At 47.8% G+C, this 18,077-nt stretch overlaps 1 protein-coding gene across 1 annotated transcript in view; it reads left to right on the forward strand.

Annotated features, from left to right (window-relative positions):
• LOC127574426 (laminin subunit alpha-3-like) overlaps positions 1-18,077 on the forward strand; it is a 304,580-nt gene that overhangs the window by 239,945 nt on the left and 46,558 nt on the right. The window contains 10 exon segments of the mRNA XM_052023432.1: positions 1,322-1,372; positions 4,025-4,176; positions 4,675-4,785; positions 5,917-6,028; positions 7,302-7,448; positions 9,871-10,067; positions 13,018-13,134; positions 13,227-13,381; positions 15,105-15,246; positions 16,905-17,007. Of these exon segments, the coding sequence (XP_051879392.1) occupies positions 1,322-1,372; positions 4,025-4,176; positions 4,675-4,785; positions 5,917-6,028; positions 7,302-7,448; positions 9,871-10,067; positions 13,018-13,134; positions 13,227-13,381; positions 15,105-15,246; positions 16,905-17,007 (1,287 nt within the window).

Below are 18,077 nucleotides of genomic sequence, written 5' to 3' on the forward strand. Positions count from 1 at the left end.
AACACTTTATTCTGCATTCTGTTTTCCTTTTGTACTACCTCGATGTACTTACATACGGGATGATCTGTCTGGATGGCATGCAGACAAAAGCTTTTCACTGTATCCTGGCATGCAATCAATTTAATTGCAACCAATTACCAATCTTTGTTTTGACTGAGCCTCCAAATCCTCCTGGATAGAGAATTCCAAAGATTACCACCCTCTGGGTGAAGAAATTTCTTCTCACCTCTGTCCTGAATGACCGACGCCTTACGTTGAGACTGCGAGCCCTGATTCTGGGCATCCCAACTGGGGGAAATGCCAACTCTATCTACCCCTGTCAAGCCCTGTGAGGATTGTATCTGTTTCAGTAAGATTGCTTCTCATTCTGCCAAACCCTGGCAGTATGGTCCAGTCTGTCTAATGCCTTCTCTTTGTCCAATCTCCCATTCCAGTGATTAATCACACAACCCTTCAATACATTCCCACTACTTCTAGTGCACCTTCCATAAGTACATAGACCAGATGGTCCCACAAAGGACCCATTACAGTCTCAGCATTTGGATTTGGTTTTGGGTCCATCCTCTCTACACACCTATTCCTCTGTTCCTTTCTTAGTACCTAATCCTGGTGGTTAAGGCAGTGGATTGGGAGGCGAGGTCGTTTGCAGAGCTCCCGGCTGTTCCGTCACTGGTTCACCTCACACGTACGGGAAGTTACAGGACAAGTGCACTCACCCGATGGCCCAAAACACACATTGCACAGTGGCTCAGTTAGTTATAGAGTCATAGGGTTATACAACACGGAACCAGGCCCTTTGGCCCAACTCATCCATGCCGACCAAGTTACCTACCCATTTGCCCATGTTTGGCCCATATCCCTCTAAACCATTCCTATCCATGTACTTGTCTTTTAAACCTTGTAATTGTACCCACAGTGCCAGAAACACAGGTTCGATCCTGACCTCCTGTGCTGTCTATGTGGAGTTTGCACGTTCTCCCTCTGACCGCATGGGTCTCCCCCCACATCCCAAAGGCGTGCGGATTGGTAGGTCAATTGTCCTCTTGTGAGTGGTAGAATCTGGGGGGAGTTGACGTGGGAAGAAGATTACTGTAGGATTAGTGTCAATGGCGATTGATGCTTGGCATGGACTTGATGGGCAGAAGGACCTCTTTCTGAATTGTATCTCTCTGTGACTCTATAAAATGTTTTAAACAGGAACAAATAAACACAGTCATTATTTAAAACATTCCTTTACCTCATCTTTCTCTTTAGAATCCATTGCTTTCATCCTGATGTCCATTACATGTTCTGCTCATGAATGTGTTTTGTTTCTTCACAGATTGTACAAACGAGGAACCAAAGGACACCAGTTCTGATGAAAAGTGTGACAGTGAGTAAATAATGTCATCAGCTCTGTCCTGGTTCCTGGAGGTTCTGAGGGGGGCAAGTTGACACCATCCCACCTCACTCATTACCCCGAGTCTAAAGAGCTAGCTATGTGCACTGATGTGTGACAAGGATCTGGGTTATAGGGAGAGGTTGGGCTTTATTCCTTGGAATGTAGGAGACTGAGGAGTGAACTTATGGAGGTGTATAAAATCATACGGGGCAGAGATAGGGTGAATGCACCCAGTCTTTTTCACAGGGTTGGGGAATCAAGAACTGGAGGGTACAGGTTTAAGGTGAGAGGGGAGAGATTTAATAGGAACCTGAAGGGCAACTTTCCCACCCAGAGGGTGGTCCGTATATGGAATGAGCTGCCAGAGGCAGTGGATGAGGCAGGTACATTAACAACATTTAAGAGACACTTGGACACATACATGGATAGGAAAGGTTTAGGAGGCTGTGGGTAAAGTGAGGGCAAATGGGACTAGCTTGGATGGGCATCTTGGTCGGCATGGATGAGTTGGGCCGAAGGGCCTGTTTCCATGCTGTGTGACTCTATGACTATCAGGATGCACTGAGGACTGGTCAAAATAGATTCGATTGTAAATTTTAGAAAGGAATTGATAAAAACTTGAGAAGGCAATAAAAAGAAGGGGAGTGGGGTTTGTTGGATAACGTTGTCAGGGAGTCATAGAGCAATACAGCATGAATACAGGCCCTTCAGCCCAACCAGTCCATGCTGTCCACGTTGTGCACCTAGGTAGTCCCAATTTCCTGCGTTCATTGGGCACAGTGCGATTGCCCAAACCACGAGTTGCCCCCAATCCTCTTCCTGTTCCTCACTGATCATCACTGTGACCAAACGCCACTGCCCATCACTTGACCAACTGGGGTGTCATTGGACGGGACGCAGGGAATGCTTTTCAGGCCTCAGTTTATCGTCTTGTCTGAAAGACAGCACCACTGACACTGTGGCACCTGCTCAGAACTCCCGTGGTCCTAAATTTTGCATTATGTGGAGATGAATTTCAAAACTATGTGGAGAGGGTTCAAAACCATGTGCAAAGACCAATCAGCTTCTCTTCCCCATTACCAGTGTGTGGCATGTTCCTGACTGATCATTCTCTATGAAGCAGCACTATGTTGTCCATATGGACTTCAGTAAAGCATTGGACAAGGTCCTGCCTAGTAGGTTGGTCCAGAAGGTTAAGGCACACGGGATCCAAGACGAGCCAAAACTGACTTGGTGATTGGAGGCGGAGGGTGGTGTTGGAAGGATGTTTTTCTGGTTGGAGTCAGTGACCAGTGGTGTACCACAGGGGTCGGTGCTGGGATCCTTGCTGTTCATGATGGGTATTAGCAACTTGGGTGTGAATGTAGGGGGTATGATTGGTAAGTATGCGGATGGCACAAAAGTTGGTGTTGTTGTGGATAGTGAGGAAGGTTGTCCAAGGCCACAGTGGGATATAGATCCATTGGAAAGTCGGGCACAATGTCGGCAGATGGAATTAAATCCCAATAAATGCGATGTGATGTATTTTGAGAAGTCAGGTAGGGTAGGACACATACAGTAAATGGTAGGCCCCCGAAGAACGCTGATGAAAGCGGAGATCCAGGGGTCCAAGTCCATAGTTCCCTGAAAGTGGCAACACAGGTAGATAGGGTGGTGAAGAAGGCGTGTGTCACACTTGCTTAATAGGTCAGAGCATGGAATACAAGGGTTGGGACATTATCTTGTAGCTTTAGCAAACAGCGGTTAGGCCACACTTGGAGTATTGTGTGCATCTTGGTCACCACACTATGGGAAGGATGTGGTTGCACTGGAGAGGGTGCAGAGGAGATTCACCAGGATGTTGCCTGGATTGGAGGACGTTAGTTATGGGGAGAGATTGGACAGACTGGGCTTGTTTTCCTGGGAGGTTGAGGGCTGACCGTGGTCGAGTTGTATAAGATTAAGAGAGGCGTTGGGGTAGGTGATCAGAATCTTTTTCCCATGGAAGGGGTGTCAAAAACAACAGGGGACAGGCTTAAAGTGTGAGGAGGGGGTTTTAAAGAGGATCTGAGGGATAATTTTTTTACATGGAGAGTGGGTGATAGCGGGAACTCGCTGCTGGAACCAGGTACAATCTCTACGTTTAATAGTCATTTAGACAGACAATTGAATAGACAAGGCAGAGAGGGATGCAGTCCTAATGGGATTAGTGTAAATTGACAGAAAGGTCAGTGCGGATATGTGGGCCATTTTGTGCTGTATAACTCTGTGACTGTGTTTCAGCAGCCTGGTATCTCACTGAATGCATACAATTTAGTCTAATTCCTGCTGCTATTGTGCCAGTACTTCAGGTCTCCACAAGCACCCAAATAGCTGGCAAAGTTCCCAAGGCCCACAGCAAGCAAAACTTCTAAAGATAAGCATTTTCCTCACAGCAGAAGAACTGGGGACAATATATCTCTGTACCGCCAGTAAACCAACAGTGGACTGATGCTGTCAGCTGTAGGCTAACAAATCAGAAGTTAAGATAACTTTCTGGTTGGGTGACGCTTTGCCTCACAAGGGCGCTCCCTTCCAATGTAAGAGATACATTGCTGCCTCTGCTATGTCTTGTTTCTGTGCCAATGGAGTATTGTCCCTGGTAACCTGTTCCTTTATTCCCAGCGTGTGACAGCTGTGTTGAAACACTCTTGCTTGACTTGAACAAGATGGATTCTGACATCCAAAAAATCAAACTGCAGCTTCAGAATGCCAACATCAGCGCGAGTGCTCAGCTTCGAATGAACGACTTGGACAGGGCCATAAAGAGGACCGAGGTAGACACAAGAATCATCTTTTGGAATGATATGTGCTCTCATTTTCACATCCATCTCAAAACTTTAGCTGGTGACCCCAAACAAAGTAACATTTTTGGCATTATTGCAAAACCTAATATGTATTTCTTAATTTAAACAATATGCCATCATAATATTGAAATGCTCCCAATTAATAACAAAAAGGTTTGTGATTGGTTGTGTGTGTGTCCGGGAGAGAAAGAGAGTGTTCGTCTGTATGTGTGTGTGTGTGTGTGTGTGTGTGTGTGTGTGTGTGTGTGTGTGTGTGTGTGTGTGTGTGTGTGCAGCAAATTTGAAAGCCATCCTGCTCAAACTTAGATATTATAATTGTTATAAATTTGTTATCAACTAGAAGATATTTTCTGGTAGACCAAAAATGATTTCCACTTCTTCAAAGTAAAAAGTATGACAAGACACAAATCTTAAGGCCCAAATGGAGCTGTAACGATGTACATGAAGCAAACTGTTTCCCTGTTTCAGGCTGAGCTGAACGAGTATCGAGCCACTGTCAACAATCAGGTGAAAAGGACTGACAATCTGGAAGATGACAACATGAATCTCATTCAAGATATTAATGCACTCAAAGAAAAGGCAAGCAATGTTTGAAATGTTTAACTCATTTTGAAGAGACTGTAGAGTGATGGTGGAAATAAGCCAGAGTCTCTGTTGATGTGGAAAGATCAGTGCCCCAGAGCAGTGTTTTAATAGGGTCTTAAAGCAGGAGAGTTTTTAAGCAGCCACAGGTAACAGAGGACACAGGTTTTAGGAGATTTGTGGGAACACTGGAGGGGGAATGAGAAATATCTCAGCATGGAGTATTTGTAATCGGTGATGCATTGTCCAATAGAAGCAGGTTCTACAGGAACTTTCAAAAAGAGACTGGAGGAACGTTTGGAAAGAGAAATTTTCAGGACTGTGGGGAAAGACCAGCATCTCTCTCCCTATCTACTTGTCTCCACTTTCAGAGAACTGTTCCTGTACCCCTAGGTCCCTCTGATCTACAACACTCCTCGGGGTCCTACAGTTCACTGTGTTGAGAGCAGACTCCTGGAGATTTGCTCCTGTGCTCAACTACAAGGTCTGGCCCGTGGGATACCACACCTTGGACCATTTGTTAGGGGTTGTGCACTGATCTTGGTGGGACCCCACGATGTCACCGCTCTCTGGCAAACCCAGCGGAGTATCCAGCTGGATTCCCCAACTTCTGGTAACTGCAGCCCCGCTGTTCCTTTGTTCTCTCTCCTCCTGATCCACCCAGCCCCCCATCACCCCCCCCACCCTCTCCATCTGCCCACCGCCCACACACCCCTCCCACTGGATCCCCCCCCCCACTGTTCCCACCTGCCCTCCCCACCCCCTTATTTGGTTCCAGGCTCCACCTTCCTCTCCTATCAGATCCCACCATCTGCAGCCCTCCGTCACCCCCACCTCTCACCTCCCAGCCTCTGTCGCTGCTCCCACGCCCCCCTCCCCCATCTGCCCGTCACCCCTCCCCACCTGGATCCGCCCATCACCTGCCAGCTCTTGCCCCTCCCCTCCCCTCGCCTCTTTATACCGGCCATCTCCTCTCTCAGTCCAGATGAAGGGTCTCAACCAAAACAAACGTCACCTGCCCATTTCCCTCCACGGAGGCTGCCTGACCCGCTGAGTTCCTCCAGCATTTTATGTGTTGCTCCAGTTTCCAGCCACATGTGCTAAGAGCCAAAAATGTTTTATTTTAAGGCGGAAAAGAATTCCCGAAGCACACAGCTGTTGCTCACATCGATCGATGAGACCACCCGGCGGGCGCGAGAGATCCTGACCAACATCGAAAAGGTGGTGTCGGACATCTTAGGTAAGGTGGTTTCTGAAGAAAGGGGTAGGTCAGGGTCAGCCTCGTGTGTGTCTGGATGTGAAGGAGGGGGAGACTTGCACCTGGCCGTCATCTTTCAGGTCCCCTGGATGTCTTGAAGAGCTTCACAGCCAATGAGATTCTCCTGAAGTAGGGAGGAAGGCTCCAGCCAATCAGTCATGGAGGCACAGCATGGAAAGAGAACCTTCAGCCCATTGACCATTCACCACCCATGCTACACTGATCCCAAGTCATTCACCCTACAGTCCCACCAACTCCCCCCGGATTCCACCCCTCACCCACACACTGGGGGAAATTTACAGCAGCCAATTAACCCACCGACCCGCACGTCTTTGGGATGTAGGAGGAAACTGGAACACCTGGGGGAAACCCACATGGTCACAGGGAGAACGTGCAAAGTCCGCACAGACAGCGCCCAAGGTCAGGATCGAACCCGGGTCACTGGAGCTGTGAGGCAGTGTATCCACTAGCTGCAGCACCGTGCCACCAATCCATGCACAGCAAGATCCCACAAATGGCTGTGCAATAGTGGCCAGATAATCTCTGATTTGCGATGTACATGGAGCTGCTCCAGCAGCCTGGGTTTGACCCTCACCTCGGACGTTGTCTGTGTGGAGTTTGCACACTCCCCCTGTGACCATGTGGGTTTCCCCCCACATCCCAAAAACGTGTGGGTCGGTGGGTTAATTGGCCGCTGTAAATTGCCCCCCTAGTGTGTGGGTGAGGGGTAGAATCTGGGGGGAGTTGGTAAGAATGTGGAAAGGGTAGATTATGGGGGAAATTAGTGGAGGGGGATGGGATTTCTCTGTGAGCTGACATTGACTTGATGGGCCAAATGGCCTCCTTCTCTGTCATGAGGAAATATGGAAATATATATTGATGAGGTTAAAAATATTGGCTCAGAATCCAAGGAGGACCTCACTCCAAACCTGCTCTACTTCAAAATCATACCATGTGACATCCATTCGATCTGACACTTGGCTCCTCTGGCAGTGCAGGGCTCCCTCAGCACTGCCTGTTGTGCTGGAGTTTCTGGAGTGGGGCTTGGACCTACTTAAACCAATACCGCTACCAATGTCCCAGAGCAGAGGGCTCAGGGCTGCCAAGTGCCAGGGCAATGGGAATGGAGGCCAGGCAGGAGTTGGAGGAACTGATTATTTTTAGCCTGGCGGTTGGGCATTGCATTAGAATGAAACGTTTGCAAAGACTGAATGCGAAAGACGTTCCTCGCCCACTGTTTTCCTTTCCATTTCAGATCTCATCAAGAAGCTGAACACCATTGGCTCAGGCACCACCGGGCGGGAGATGGCTGAGGTTGAACGAATGCTCAATGAGATGAGGAACCTCAACTTTGACCAGGAGAGGAGAGTGGCCGACAGAGAGAAGAAGGAATCGGAGAGATGTAAGCACTGCAACCCTTCCTTTCCAGCAGCAGAAGGGTCTTTGCATCACCTTTCTTCAGAGCTGCCGCTTGGCTGAAGGCCAGGTCGGGTTCATTGCGACGTGGGACATTGTTGTGCTCACTCAAAGAGCCAAACGTCCTCGCGTCATAGAGTTGCACAGCATAGAAACAGGCCCTTCGGCCCACCATATCCATACTGACCTTTCTGCCCATCGACACTAATCCCATTTTCCCACATTAGGACCATATCCTTCTGTGCCTTGCCTATTTGAGTGTTTATAATTACCGGATACTGAAAGGCCCGGATAGAGTGGATGTGGAGAGGATGTTTCCATCAGTGGGAGAGTCCAGGATCTGAGGGCACAGCCTCAGAATAAAGGGACGTCACTTTAAAACTGAGATGAGGAGGAATTTCTTCAGCCAGAGGGTGGTGAATCTGTAGAATTTGTTGCCACAGAGGGCTGTGGAGGCCAAGTCAATGGGTGTATTTAAGGCAGAGATTGATGGGTTCTTGATTGGTTAAGGGTTAAGGGCGGAGAATGGGGTTGAAAAAAATCAGCCATGATTGAATGGCGGAGCAGACTCGATGGGCCGAATGGCCTGATTCTCCTCCTATATCTTATGGTCTTTTGATTTATCTAATTGCCTCCTAAACGTAGTGATTGTAGGTGATTCCACCTCCGCTGGCAGCCCATTCCGGATATCAACCATTCCCTGTCGGGTTGAGGGCTAAGAACTGGGACATGGGATTCACCTGGATGCAGTTTTTTTTGAACAGCATGGCTACAATGGGTGGAATGGCCTCCTCTGCTGTAAATTTCTGTGATTCTTCTTGGTGTGATGTGGTGGGCTGATGTGGGGAAAGCAGTCTGTAAAGTTGTGCTACATGTGTGACCATTGAGCAGGAGCCAGTAGCTTAAAGCCTGAGAGGAGCTGTTCCTGCCCTCAGCAGACTCGATGGGAGGTTGGTGAAGTCCAGTGCTGAACATTTCCATCAGGGAACGGATTAATGTGCTGCCATCCGTTCTACTCCTGGATCAGTATTTGCTGGAATGGTTTACATCCACATCCCCTTGCCTCCACCACCTCCTCTTCCTCATGGACGTCCAGTCCCTGTACAATTCCATCCCCCATCAGGAAGGCCTCAGGGCTCTCTGCTTCTTCCTAGAACACAGACCCAACTGGTTCCCCTCCGTCTGCCTGAACTGGTGCTCACCCTCAACAACTTCTCTCTCAGCTCCTCCCACTTTCCCCAGACCAAAGGTGGGCGCCATGGGTCCTCGCATGGGCCCCAGTTACACCTGCCTGTTTGTTGGCTACATGGAGCGATCCATGCTCCACACCCACACCAGTAACGCTCCCCATCTCTTTCTCCGCTGCATCGGCGACTGCATTGGTGCTAGTTCCTGCACCCGTGCAGAACTCGTCGATTTTATCACATTGGCCACCAACTTCCACCCTGCTCTCAGGTTCACTTGGACCCTCTCCGACACCTCACTCCCCTTTCTGGATCTCTCGGTCTCCATCTCAGGAGACAGATTATCGACCGACATTTACTCCAGACCCACTGACTCCCACAGCTACCTTGACCACACCTCCTCCCACCCTGTCTGTTGCGTCAGATGAAGGGTCTCGACCCAAAAACGTCAAACTTCCATTTCCCTCCACAGATGCTGCCTGACCCGCTGAGTTCCTCCAGTGTTGTCAGCTTCCAACAGGCTGCCCAACAAGAAACTCCACCTGTCCACCTGTTGACACATTCTCACTCGTTTTCAGAAATAATCATTGTCTTAGCAATATGTTACAGTTCGCCACTACATGGTGCGGCACTGCTAATGCTGGATCATTAGAAGTGCAAGTAAATAAACTCTTGAATGATTGGGGAACTCAGGGCTGCGGGGATCTGGCACAGAACAGGAGATGAGAGGCCATGAAAGGGCAGGCTGGAGGGGCCAAGTGGCCTAAACCTGCTCCTGCTTTCTTGTGTGGTAGTCACATTACTGAACTAACACACTGGGATTGGGTGTACAGACCCAGAGATGAGTTCAAATCCCACCACAGCAGCTGGGGATTTACATTCCATTGGTTAAATCTGAGATTTGAAAGGGTTTACCAGGAATGGCCGCTGGATTGTTATTAAATACTTTGGTCTGCCGTACCTCTGGATCTGGCCCATGAATCCAGACAAGGATGGACAATAAATACAGGAAAACCAATCAATAAGGGTGATTTTGAGTGTGACATTTTGGGAGGGGTGTATGTGGTGCATTGTTACTGGAAGAGCTGAACGTTGCCGTGTTATGAATACTGTACGTAATACCGTCTGACAGACAAGCTAGATACCATCCACTTGTGCTGGTTTGTTTTACTAATATATTATCTGCTGCCTTGTAATCAAAGTACCTCCTTTATAATCTTACAGTGCTTGATCATATTAAGAATACCCTGTTAAAAAATATCAACGAGAACAAGTTGCTTGCCACCGATATAAAGGATGCATTAAGTACCTATCTGTCTAAACTAATGGATCTTCAAGCAGCAATGAATGAAGCAGCAAACTTGACCAGAAAAGCTGATGACATCAACAAAATCAACTCCATTACATTGGAAGCTATTAAGGTGACCGTTATTCTGTATGAAAATAATTTTATCTGTCATGTTTTTTTTCTGCAAGGTTGTTTCCTGATCAATTTTACATGATTAAGTAATTAAAACAGAAAAGCAGAAGAGTCACAGAACTCCACAGCACAGGCCCTTCAGCCCATCATGTCCATGCTGGCCTTGCCCATCTAGACTAATCCCATTTGCCCGCATTAGGACCGTATCCTTCTATCCTTTGCCTGTTTAAGTGCCTAAATGCCTCTTAAACGTGGTGACTGTATCGGATTCCATCACCTCCTCTGGCAGCATGTTCCGGATATCACCCATTCTCCTTGTAAAAACTTACCCTCAGATCCCCTTTAAAACTCCTCCCTCTCACCTTAAACCCATGCCCTCTTGTATAAGAAAAAGATTTTGACCCTCTACCTTATCTGTGCCTCTTGTAATCATACACACCTCCATCAGGTCACCCCTCAGCCTCCTCTGCTCCAGGGAAAACAGTCCCAGCCTGCCCAATCTCTCCCCATAACTAGAGTCCTCCAATCGAGGCAACATCCTGGGGAATCTCTTCTGCTCTTTCTCCAGGGCAACCACATCCTTCCTGTAGTGTGGTGACCAGAACTGCACACAGTACTCCAAGAGTGGTCTAACCAGTGTTTCGTAAAGTTGCGACATAACGTCCCAACCCTTGTATTCTGTGCCCGACCTCTGAAGGCAAGCATGTCATATGTTTCCTCCACACTCTTTCAACCTGTGTCACCACCTTCAAGGAACTATGGACTTGGACCCCTGTTCATCAACATTCCTTAGTTCCCTACCATTCACTAAATTGCTGGAAATACCCCTCAGAACTGACGGAAAGTCACCACCCTGAGCCATTGCCTTCTCAGATGCTGCCTGCCTGCTGAGTATTCCCAGCCCTTTCTAACTTCATTTCAGATTTCCAGCATCTGCAGTATTTTGCTTTTCAATTGGTCCGATTAAGACCTTTGTCGGAAATATAAAGGGTTTTGATAGATGCCTGTTTCTGTGCTGTGTGACTCCATGAGGGAGAATGTGGAGGGTTGATAAAAAGACACAGATTTGAAATAACTGGGTAAAGAATCAAGAGGAGATTATCTTTGTGAGTGGCGATTCGGAGTGTGCTGCCAGAAAGGGCAATGGAAGCAAAAGGGTTGGATGGACATTTGTCAAAGGTGAAATGTTCAATGCTACAGGGAAGAAGGCACAGTGGATGTGTTGCAATTGTATATTTACTAATGCAGAAGTATGTCTGTATAGAAAGAAATCCTCAGTCAGAAATGCTAAATGCACAGCTGGTAGAGCTGCTGCCTCAACCACTTCCTCTGGGAGCTCATTCCACATAGATACCACCCTTTGTGTAAAAAAAATTGCCCCTCAGGTTCCTCTTAAATCTCTCCCCTCTCACCTTAAACCTATGGGGTTTTGATTCCCCAACCCTGGGAAAAAGATAGGAATTCACCCGATCTATGCCCCTCATGATTTTATACACCTCTATAAGGTCACCTCTCAACCTCCTACTCTCTAAGGAGTAAAGTCCCAGCCTGTCCAACCTCTCCCTATAACTTAGTCCCTCAAGTCCTGGCAGCATCCTTGTAAATCCTTGTAATATGTTGGAATTGGAATCGGTAATTGGTTTATTATTGTCACGTGTATTGGTATTAGTTTATTATTGTCACTTGTACCGAGGTACAGTGAAAAGCTTGTCTTAAAACCAATTGTACAGGTCAATTCATTGCACAGTGCCATTACACTGAGTTAGTACACAGTGCATTGATGTAGTACAGGTAAAAACAATAACAGTACAGAGTAAAGTGTCACAACTACTGAGAAAGTGCAGTGCAATAACGTGCAAGGTCACAACAAGGTAGATCGTGAGGTCAGAGTCCATGTCATTGTATAAAGGAACCATTCAATAGTCTTATCACAGTGGGATAGAAGCTGTCCTTAAGTCTGGTGATACGTGCCCTCAGGCTCCTGTATCTTCTACCTGATGGAAGAGGAAGAGAGAGAATGTCCCGGGTGGGTGGGGTCTTTGATTATGCCGGCTGCTTCACCAAGACGACGAGAGGTAAAGACAGAGTCCAAGGAGGGAGGCTGGTGTCCGTGATGCACTGGGCTGTGTCCACAACTCCCTGCAGTTTCTTGCGGTCCTGGGCAGAGCAGTTGCCATACCAAGCCGTGATACATCCTGATAGAATGCTTTCTATGGTGCATCGGTAAAAGTTGGTGAGAGTCAAAGGGGACAAACCAAATTTCTTTAGCCTCCTGTGGAAGTAGAGGTGCTGGTGAGCTTTCTTGGCCGTGGCATCTACGTGATTTGACCAGGACAGGCTGTTGGTGATGTTCACTCCCAGGAACTTGAAGCTCTCAACCCTCTCAAGCTCAGCACCATGGATGTAGACAGGTGCATGTACACCGCCCCCTTTCCTGAAGTCAATGACCAGCTCTTTTGTTTTGCTGACATTGAGGGAAAGGCTGTTGTCATGACACCATTCCACTAAGCTCTCTATCTCCTTCCTGTACTCCGACTCATCATTGTTTGAGATACGGCCCACTACGGTGGTATCATCTGCAAACTTGTAGATGGAGTTAGAGCAGAATCTGCCCACACAATCATGAGTGTATAGGGAGTAGAGTAGAGGGCTGAGGATGTAGCCTTGTGGGGCACCAGTGTTGAGAATAATTGTGCCAGAGGTATTGCTGCCTATCCTCACTGATTGCGGTCTGTCGGTTAGAAAGTCAAGGATCCCAGATACTGAGATACAGTGAAAAACTTTTGTTTCTGTGCCATCCAGACAGATCATTCTGCACATAAGTACACTGAAGTAGTAAAGAGGGAATTACAGTTATAGAGAAAGTGCAGTGCAGGCAGATGGATAAAGTGCAAGGGCCACGACGAGGTCGATTGGGAGATCAGGAATCACATTTCAGATTTCTCTCACAGGAAAGACACGATGAATTGGAAGATAAAAAGCTGGAAACCTCAAATTTGATTCAAATGGCTGATGAGACCCTTGGCAAACTCAAAAACATGCTTCGTATGTTGGAGGCCAGCCAGGAGGTAAGAAGGGTTCTTCACAAGACCATATTCTTGAGACTATCAATCAGAGTTTCTACCTCTTACTTATATTTTACCCTGCTTAAATTAACCAGGAATATGAGAAACAAGGAGCTGAGTTAGATGGAGCCTTGCCGTTGCTTAACGAAAGGAGTAAACAGCTCACGGAGGCATCCAGCAAGGAGCCCATTGTGTCCCGTGCAGAGGATCATGCAAATAACTTGGATCAGCTCTCGAAGCAACTCCAGAGGTGAGAGGAGAGGGGGAATGGGGTGGTAAAATGGGGTTATTGCTCAAGGAATGGTTGGTATTTGTATTGGTATTGGTATTGGCATTGGTTTATTATTGTCCAGGTTACCCAGGTAACCTGGTTACCCAGGTACAGTGAAAAACTTGTCTTGCATACCGTTCGTACAGATCAGTTCATTACACAGTGCATTGAGGTAGCACAGGGTAAAAACAATAACAGTGCAGAGTAAAGTCTCACAGCTACAGGGAAGTGCATTGCAGGTAGACAGTAAGGTGCAAGGTCAAACAAAGCAGATTGTGAGGTCAAGAATTGACAAGGCAGTGGGGCCTGACCAACATCTACTGTGCTCTGGAGCAACACACAGGCTGCTGGAGGAACTCAGCGGGCGGAGCAGCATCTGTTGGGGGAAAGGAATTCTTTCCCACCCCTTACCCTCCCGCAGATGCCGCCCAATCCGCTGAGTTCCTCCTGCAGATTGTCTGTTGCTTCAGATTCCAACGTCTGTGTTTCCTGCTGGAATTTCAGAGCAGGGAGGTTATACTGCAACTGTACAGGATACTGGTGAGGCCGCACCTGGAGTACTGCGTGCAGTTCTGGTCTCCTTACTTGAGGAAAGATATACTGGCTTTGGGGGCGGTGCAGAGGAGGTTCACCAGGTTGATTCCGGAGGTGAGGGGGTCAGCCTGTGAGGAGAGATTGAGTCGCCTGGGACTATACTCACTGGAATTCAGAAGCATGAGCAGGGATCTTATCGAAACATATAAAATTATGAAAGGGATAGATAAGATGGAGGCAAAAAGGTTGTTTCCACTGGTAGGTGAGACTAGAACTAGGGGACATAGCCTCAAGATTCGGGGGAGTAGATTTAGGACAGAGATGAGGAGGAACTGCTTTTCCCAGAGAGTAGTGAATCTGTGGAATTCTCTGCCCAGGGAAGCAGTACAGGCAACCTCGTTAAATATATTTAAGACACAGTTAGATAGATTCTTGCATAGTAGGGGAATTAAGGGTTATGGGGAAAAGGCAGGTAGGTGGATGTGAGTCCACGGCCAGATCAGCCATGATCTTATTGAATGGCGGAGCAGGCTCGACGGGCCAGATGGCCACCCCCTGCTCCTATTTCTTATGTTCTTACGCTCTCAGTGGTCAGTGATGTGATTAACAATGAGGGAAGAGGTGTTGCTGACCACGTAAGTCGAAGAAACTGCAGATGCTGGAAATCTAAAATAAACACAGAAAATGCTGGAAACACTCAGCAGGTCGGGCAACGTCTGTGGGAAGAGAAACAGAGTCAACGTTTCAGGTTGAAGACCCTTCGTTGTTACTGAGATTCAGATTCAGATTAGTTTATTGTCATATAAACCAATGACAAAGAAATTCCTTGCTCGCGTGAAGCTCACAGATTAGACAGTGTACATGGTAATATCAAATACAGCAGTAAATACAGTGAGGAGTGTAAAGTATCATAGTGCAAACTGAGATAATGCAAAAAGGACTACGTTCACAATTCTCTTCAATTTCCTGACGAGCCCTGATGCAGGATTTCGACCCCAGACATCAACAATTCCTTCCCTCCCACAGATTCTGCTCTTAGTTCCTCCAGCAGACTGTGTGTTGCTCCAGATTCCAGCATCGCCGTCTCTGGTATCTGTTTGAGATTTCTTGCGGTCTTGGGCCACACGAAGCTGTGAACTTTGGTTTTCAATTGTTCATGTTGTGACAGAGCGATAGAAGAAGTGAACCAGGACTCCTTACTCCAGCAAGTTATCAATGCTTCTGATGCCTATGAGAACATAATCAACGCAGTGAATGAGGCAGCTACAGCGGCAAGGAGGGCAGAGGAAGCGGCGGACGATGCTCTGCAGGTAAACACCACACCTGAGCTGGTAGACTTGTTTAAAGTTTCTGAAAGAAGAGCAAGGTCTTGGAGAGAGGTTGGGGGGAGGGATGGCTGGAGGGCAAGAGGCAGGGAGGGGGTATTGGTATTGGTTATGTACCGAGATACAGTGAAAAGCTTTTGTGTGCATGCCATCCAGACAGATCATTCTATACATTACGTCAAGGTAGTATAGTACAGAGAGAAACAGTGCCCAGTATAGTGTTAACAGTTACAGAGAAAGTGCAGTGCAGGCAGAGAAATAAAGTGCAAGGGCCACCACGAGGTAGTTTGGGAGATCAAGAGTTCATCGTTAGCGTATGAGTAAATCAGAGAGGTGGACCGTGTCCCTGATTGGAGAAGAAATTTCTTCACCCTGAGGGTGGGGAACCTTTGGAATTCTGTCCCCCAAAGGCCCAGTCACTGAATATATTCAAGGCAGAAACAGGAAGATTTTTTAGATATTGGTGGAATCGAGTTAGGAGGTTTAGAGGGGATCTGAGGAAGAACATTCTCACCCAGAGGGGGGTAGAACCTGAAACTCACAGCCTGAGGGGGTGGTGACGGCAGAGCCGGTCACAACATTGAAGAAATATCTGGACGGCATATAGAAGGTTACGGACCAAGTGCCAGTAAATGGTAAATTGGTTTATTATTGTCACATGTGCCGAGGTGCAGTGAAAAGCTTGTCTTGCATACTGTCCGCACAGATAAATCCATTGCAACGGTGCTTTGAGATAGTACAGGGTAAAGCAATAACAGAATACAGAATAAGGTGTTACAGTTACGGAGAAAGTGCAGTGCAGGCAGACAATAAGGTGCAAGGTCATAACGAGGTAGATTGTGAGGTCAAGAGTCCATTTTACCATAGAAACATAGAAAAATAGAAACATAGAAAACCTACAGCACAATTCAGGCCCTTCGGCCCACAAAGTTGTGCCAAACATGTCCCTACCTTAGAAATTACTAAGCTTACCCATAGCCCTCTATTTTTCTCAGCTCCATGTACCTATCCAACAGTCTCTTAAAAGACCCTATCGTATCCGCCTCCACCACCGTTGCCGGCAGCCCATTCCACGCACTCACCACTCTCTGAGTAAAAAACTTACCCCTGACATCTCCTCTGTACCCACTCCCCAGCACCTTAAACCTGTGTCCTCTTGTGGCAACCATTTCAGCCCTAGGAAAAAGCCTCTGACTGTCTACATGATCAATGCCTCTCATCATCTTATACACCTCTATCAGGTCCCCACTTCATCCTCCGTCGCTCCAAGGAGAAAAGGCCGAGTTCAGTCAACCTGTTTTCATAAGGCATGCTCCCCAATCCAGGCAACATCCTTGTAACCATATTAGGGAACTGTTCAATAGTCTTATAACAGCAGGATAGAAGCTGTCCTTGAGCCTGGCGGTACGTGCTTTCAGGCTTTTGTATCTCCTGCCCTATGGAAAGGGGGAGAAGAGAGAATGTCTGGGGTGGGTGGGGTCTCTGATTATGTTGGCTGCTTTACTGAGGCAGCGAGAAGTGAAGGTCAGCGCAGACACAGTGGGCCGAAGGGCCTGCTTCTGTGCTGCCTGACTCCATCGCAGAAGCATGGATGAGTGCATCATCAGATGTTGAAATACTGACCTTGTTCATTGTTTGTTTAGATGGTGGTGGGGCAAGATTTGCCTGGACAAGCAGCTGATGTAAACAGCAAGAGTGCCAGAGTCCTCTCCTCGACAACAGATGCTGAGAAGACATTAAACAGAGGTGGAGTATTTAATGAACTTGGGGGTCGATGGAGTTCACACGTGCTTTTAAGGTTAGAGGGGGAAAGTTTTAAGGTGACGTGAGGGGCAAGTTCTTTACGCAGAGAGTGGTGGGTGCCTGGAATGGGTTACCAGGGGTAGTAGTGGAAGCGGGCAGCTTGGTGGAGTTTAAGAGGCTTTTAGAGACATGAATATGAAGGGAATGGAGGGATATGGATGATACACAGGAGGGGGGCATTTAGTATAAATTGGGACCATGGTCAGCACAACATTGTGGGCCGAATGGCCTGTCCTGTGCTGTGCTGTTCTATGTTCTAAATAGCTGGAAATGAGAAAGGAAGCGGGCCATCACCAACAAGTGCCTTCAGTCACTCACACTGTGTGGGAGTCTGACTGTGGTACACAGAGCAGGGCTCTCCCAAAGGCTAAGCTGGCTACCGTCATTGGCCATTGGGTGCCAGGGTCTGGGCTCTCAGTGCTGGTTGGCGGGATGGGTGTTGGTTGTGGCCTGTGACTGCTCAGTCAGTCGGTGAATTGGGTCATGAGATCAGTGGGTCGAGGGAGAGTTAAGGGTCCCCACAGGAGAGCAAGCAGGTAAGAAGGTCTCCAGATTTTCGTGACTCCTTACAAGTAACGTGGCGCAGAAGGAGGCCATTCAGCCCATTGAGTCCACAGCAGATTCCCAGTAAGTTCTGCAACTTATCTACTAGCCCTGCAAGTTGTCCTCTCTCCAGTACCCTCCGATTCCCTAACTGACTCAGTGAGTGCAGCACCATCACCATGCTTGGGGTAAAAAAGTCTTTCCTCACGTCTCGCTTGTATCTGTTGCCCAAAATTCGAATCCATTCCCCTGATCCTTGAACTCTCTGCTAGTGGGAGCTACTCCCTTCTGTCTCTATGTCTAAACTCGTCCCGATCTTGCCCACCTCTGTCGAGCCTCCTCTCAGCCTTCCTTGCTCTAAGCTTCTCCACTCTGACCTTGAAACCGAAATCCCTCCTCCCAGTAAATCCTCACCGCACCCTCTCTGGGACCTTCACATCCTCCTGAACATATGGGGACCAGAACTGCTC

This window comes from Pristis pectinata, chromosome 9 (genome assembly GCF_009764475.1).
Source record: "Pristis pectinata isolate sPriPec2 chromosome 9, sPriPec2.1.pri, whole genome shotgun sequence".
In the NCBI taxonomy this organism is placed as follows: Eukaryota; Metazoa; Chordata; class Chondrichthyes; order Rhinopristiformes; family Pristidae; genus Pristis; species Pristis pectinata.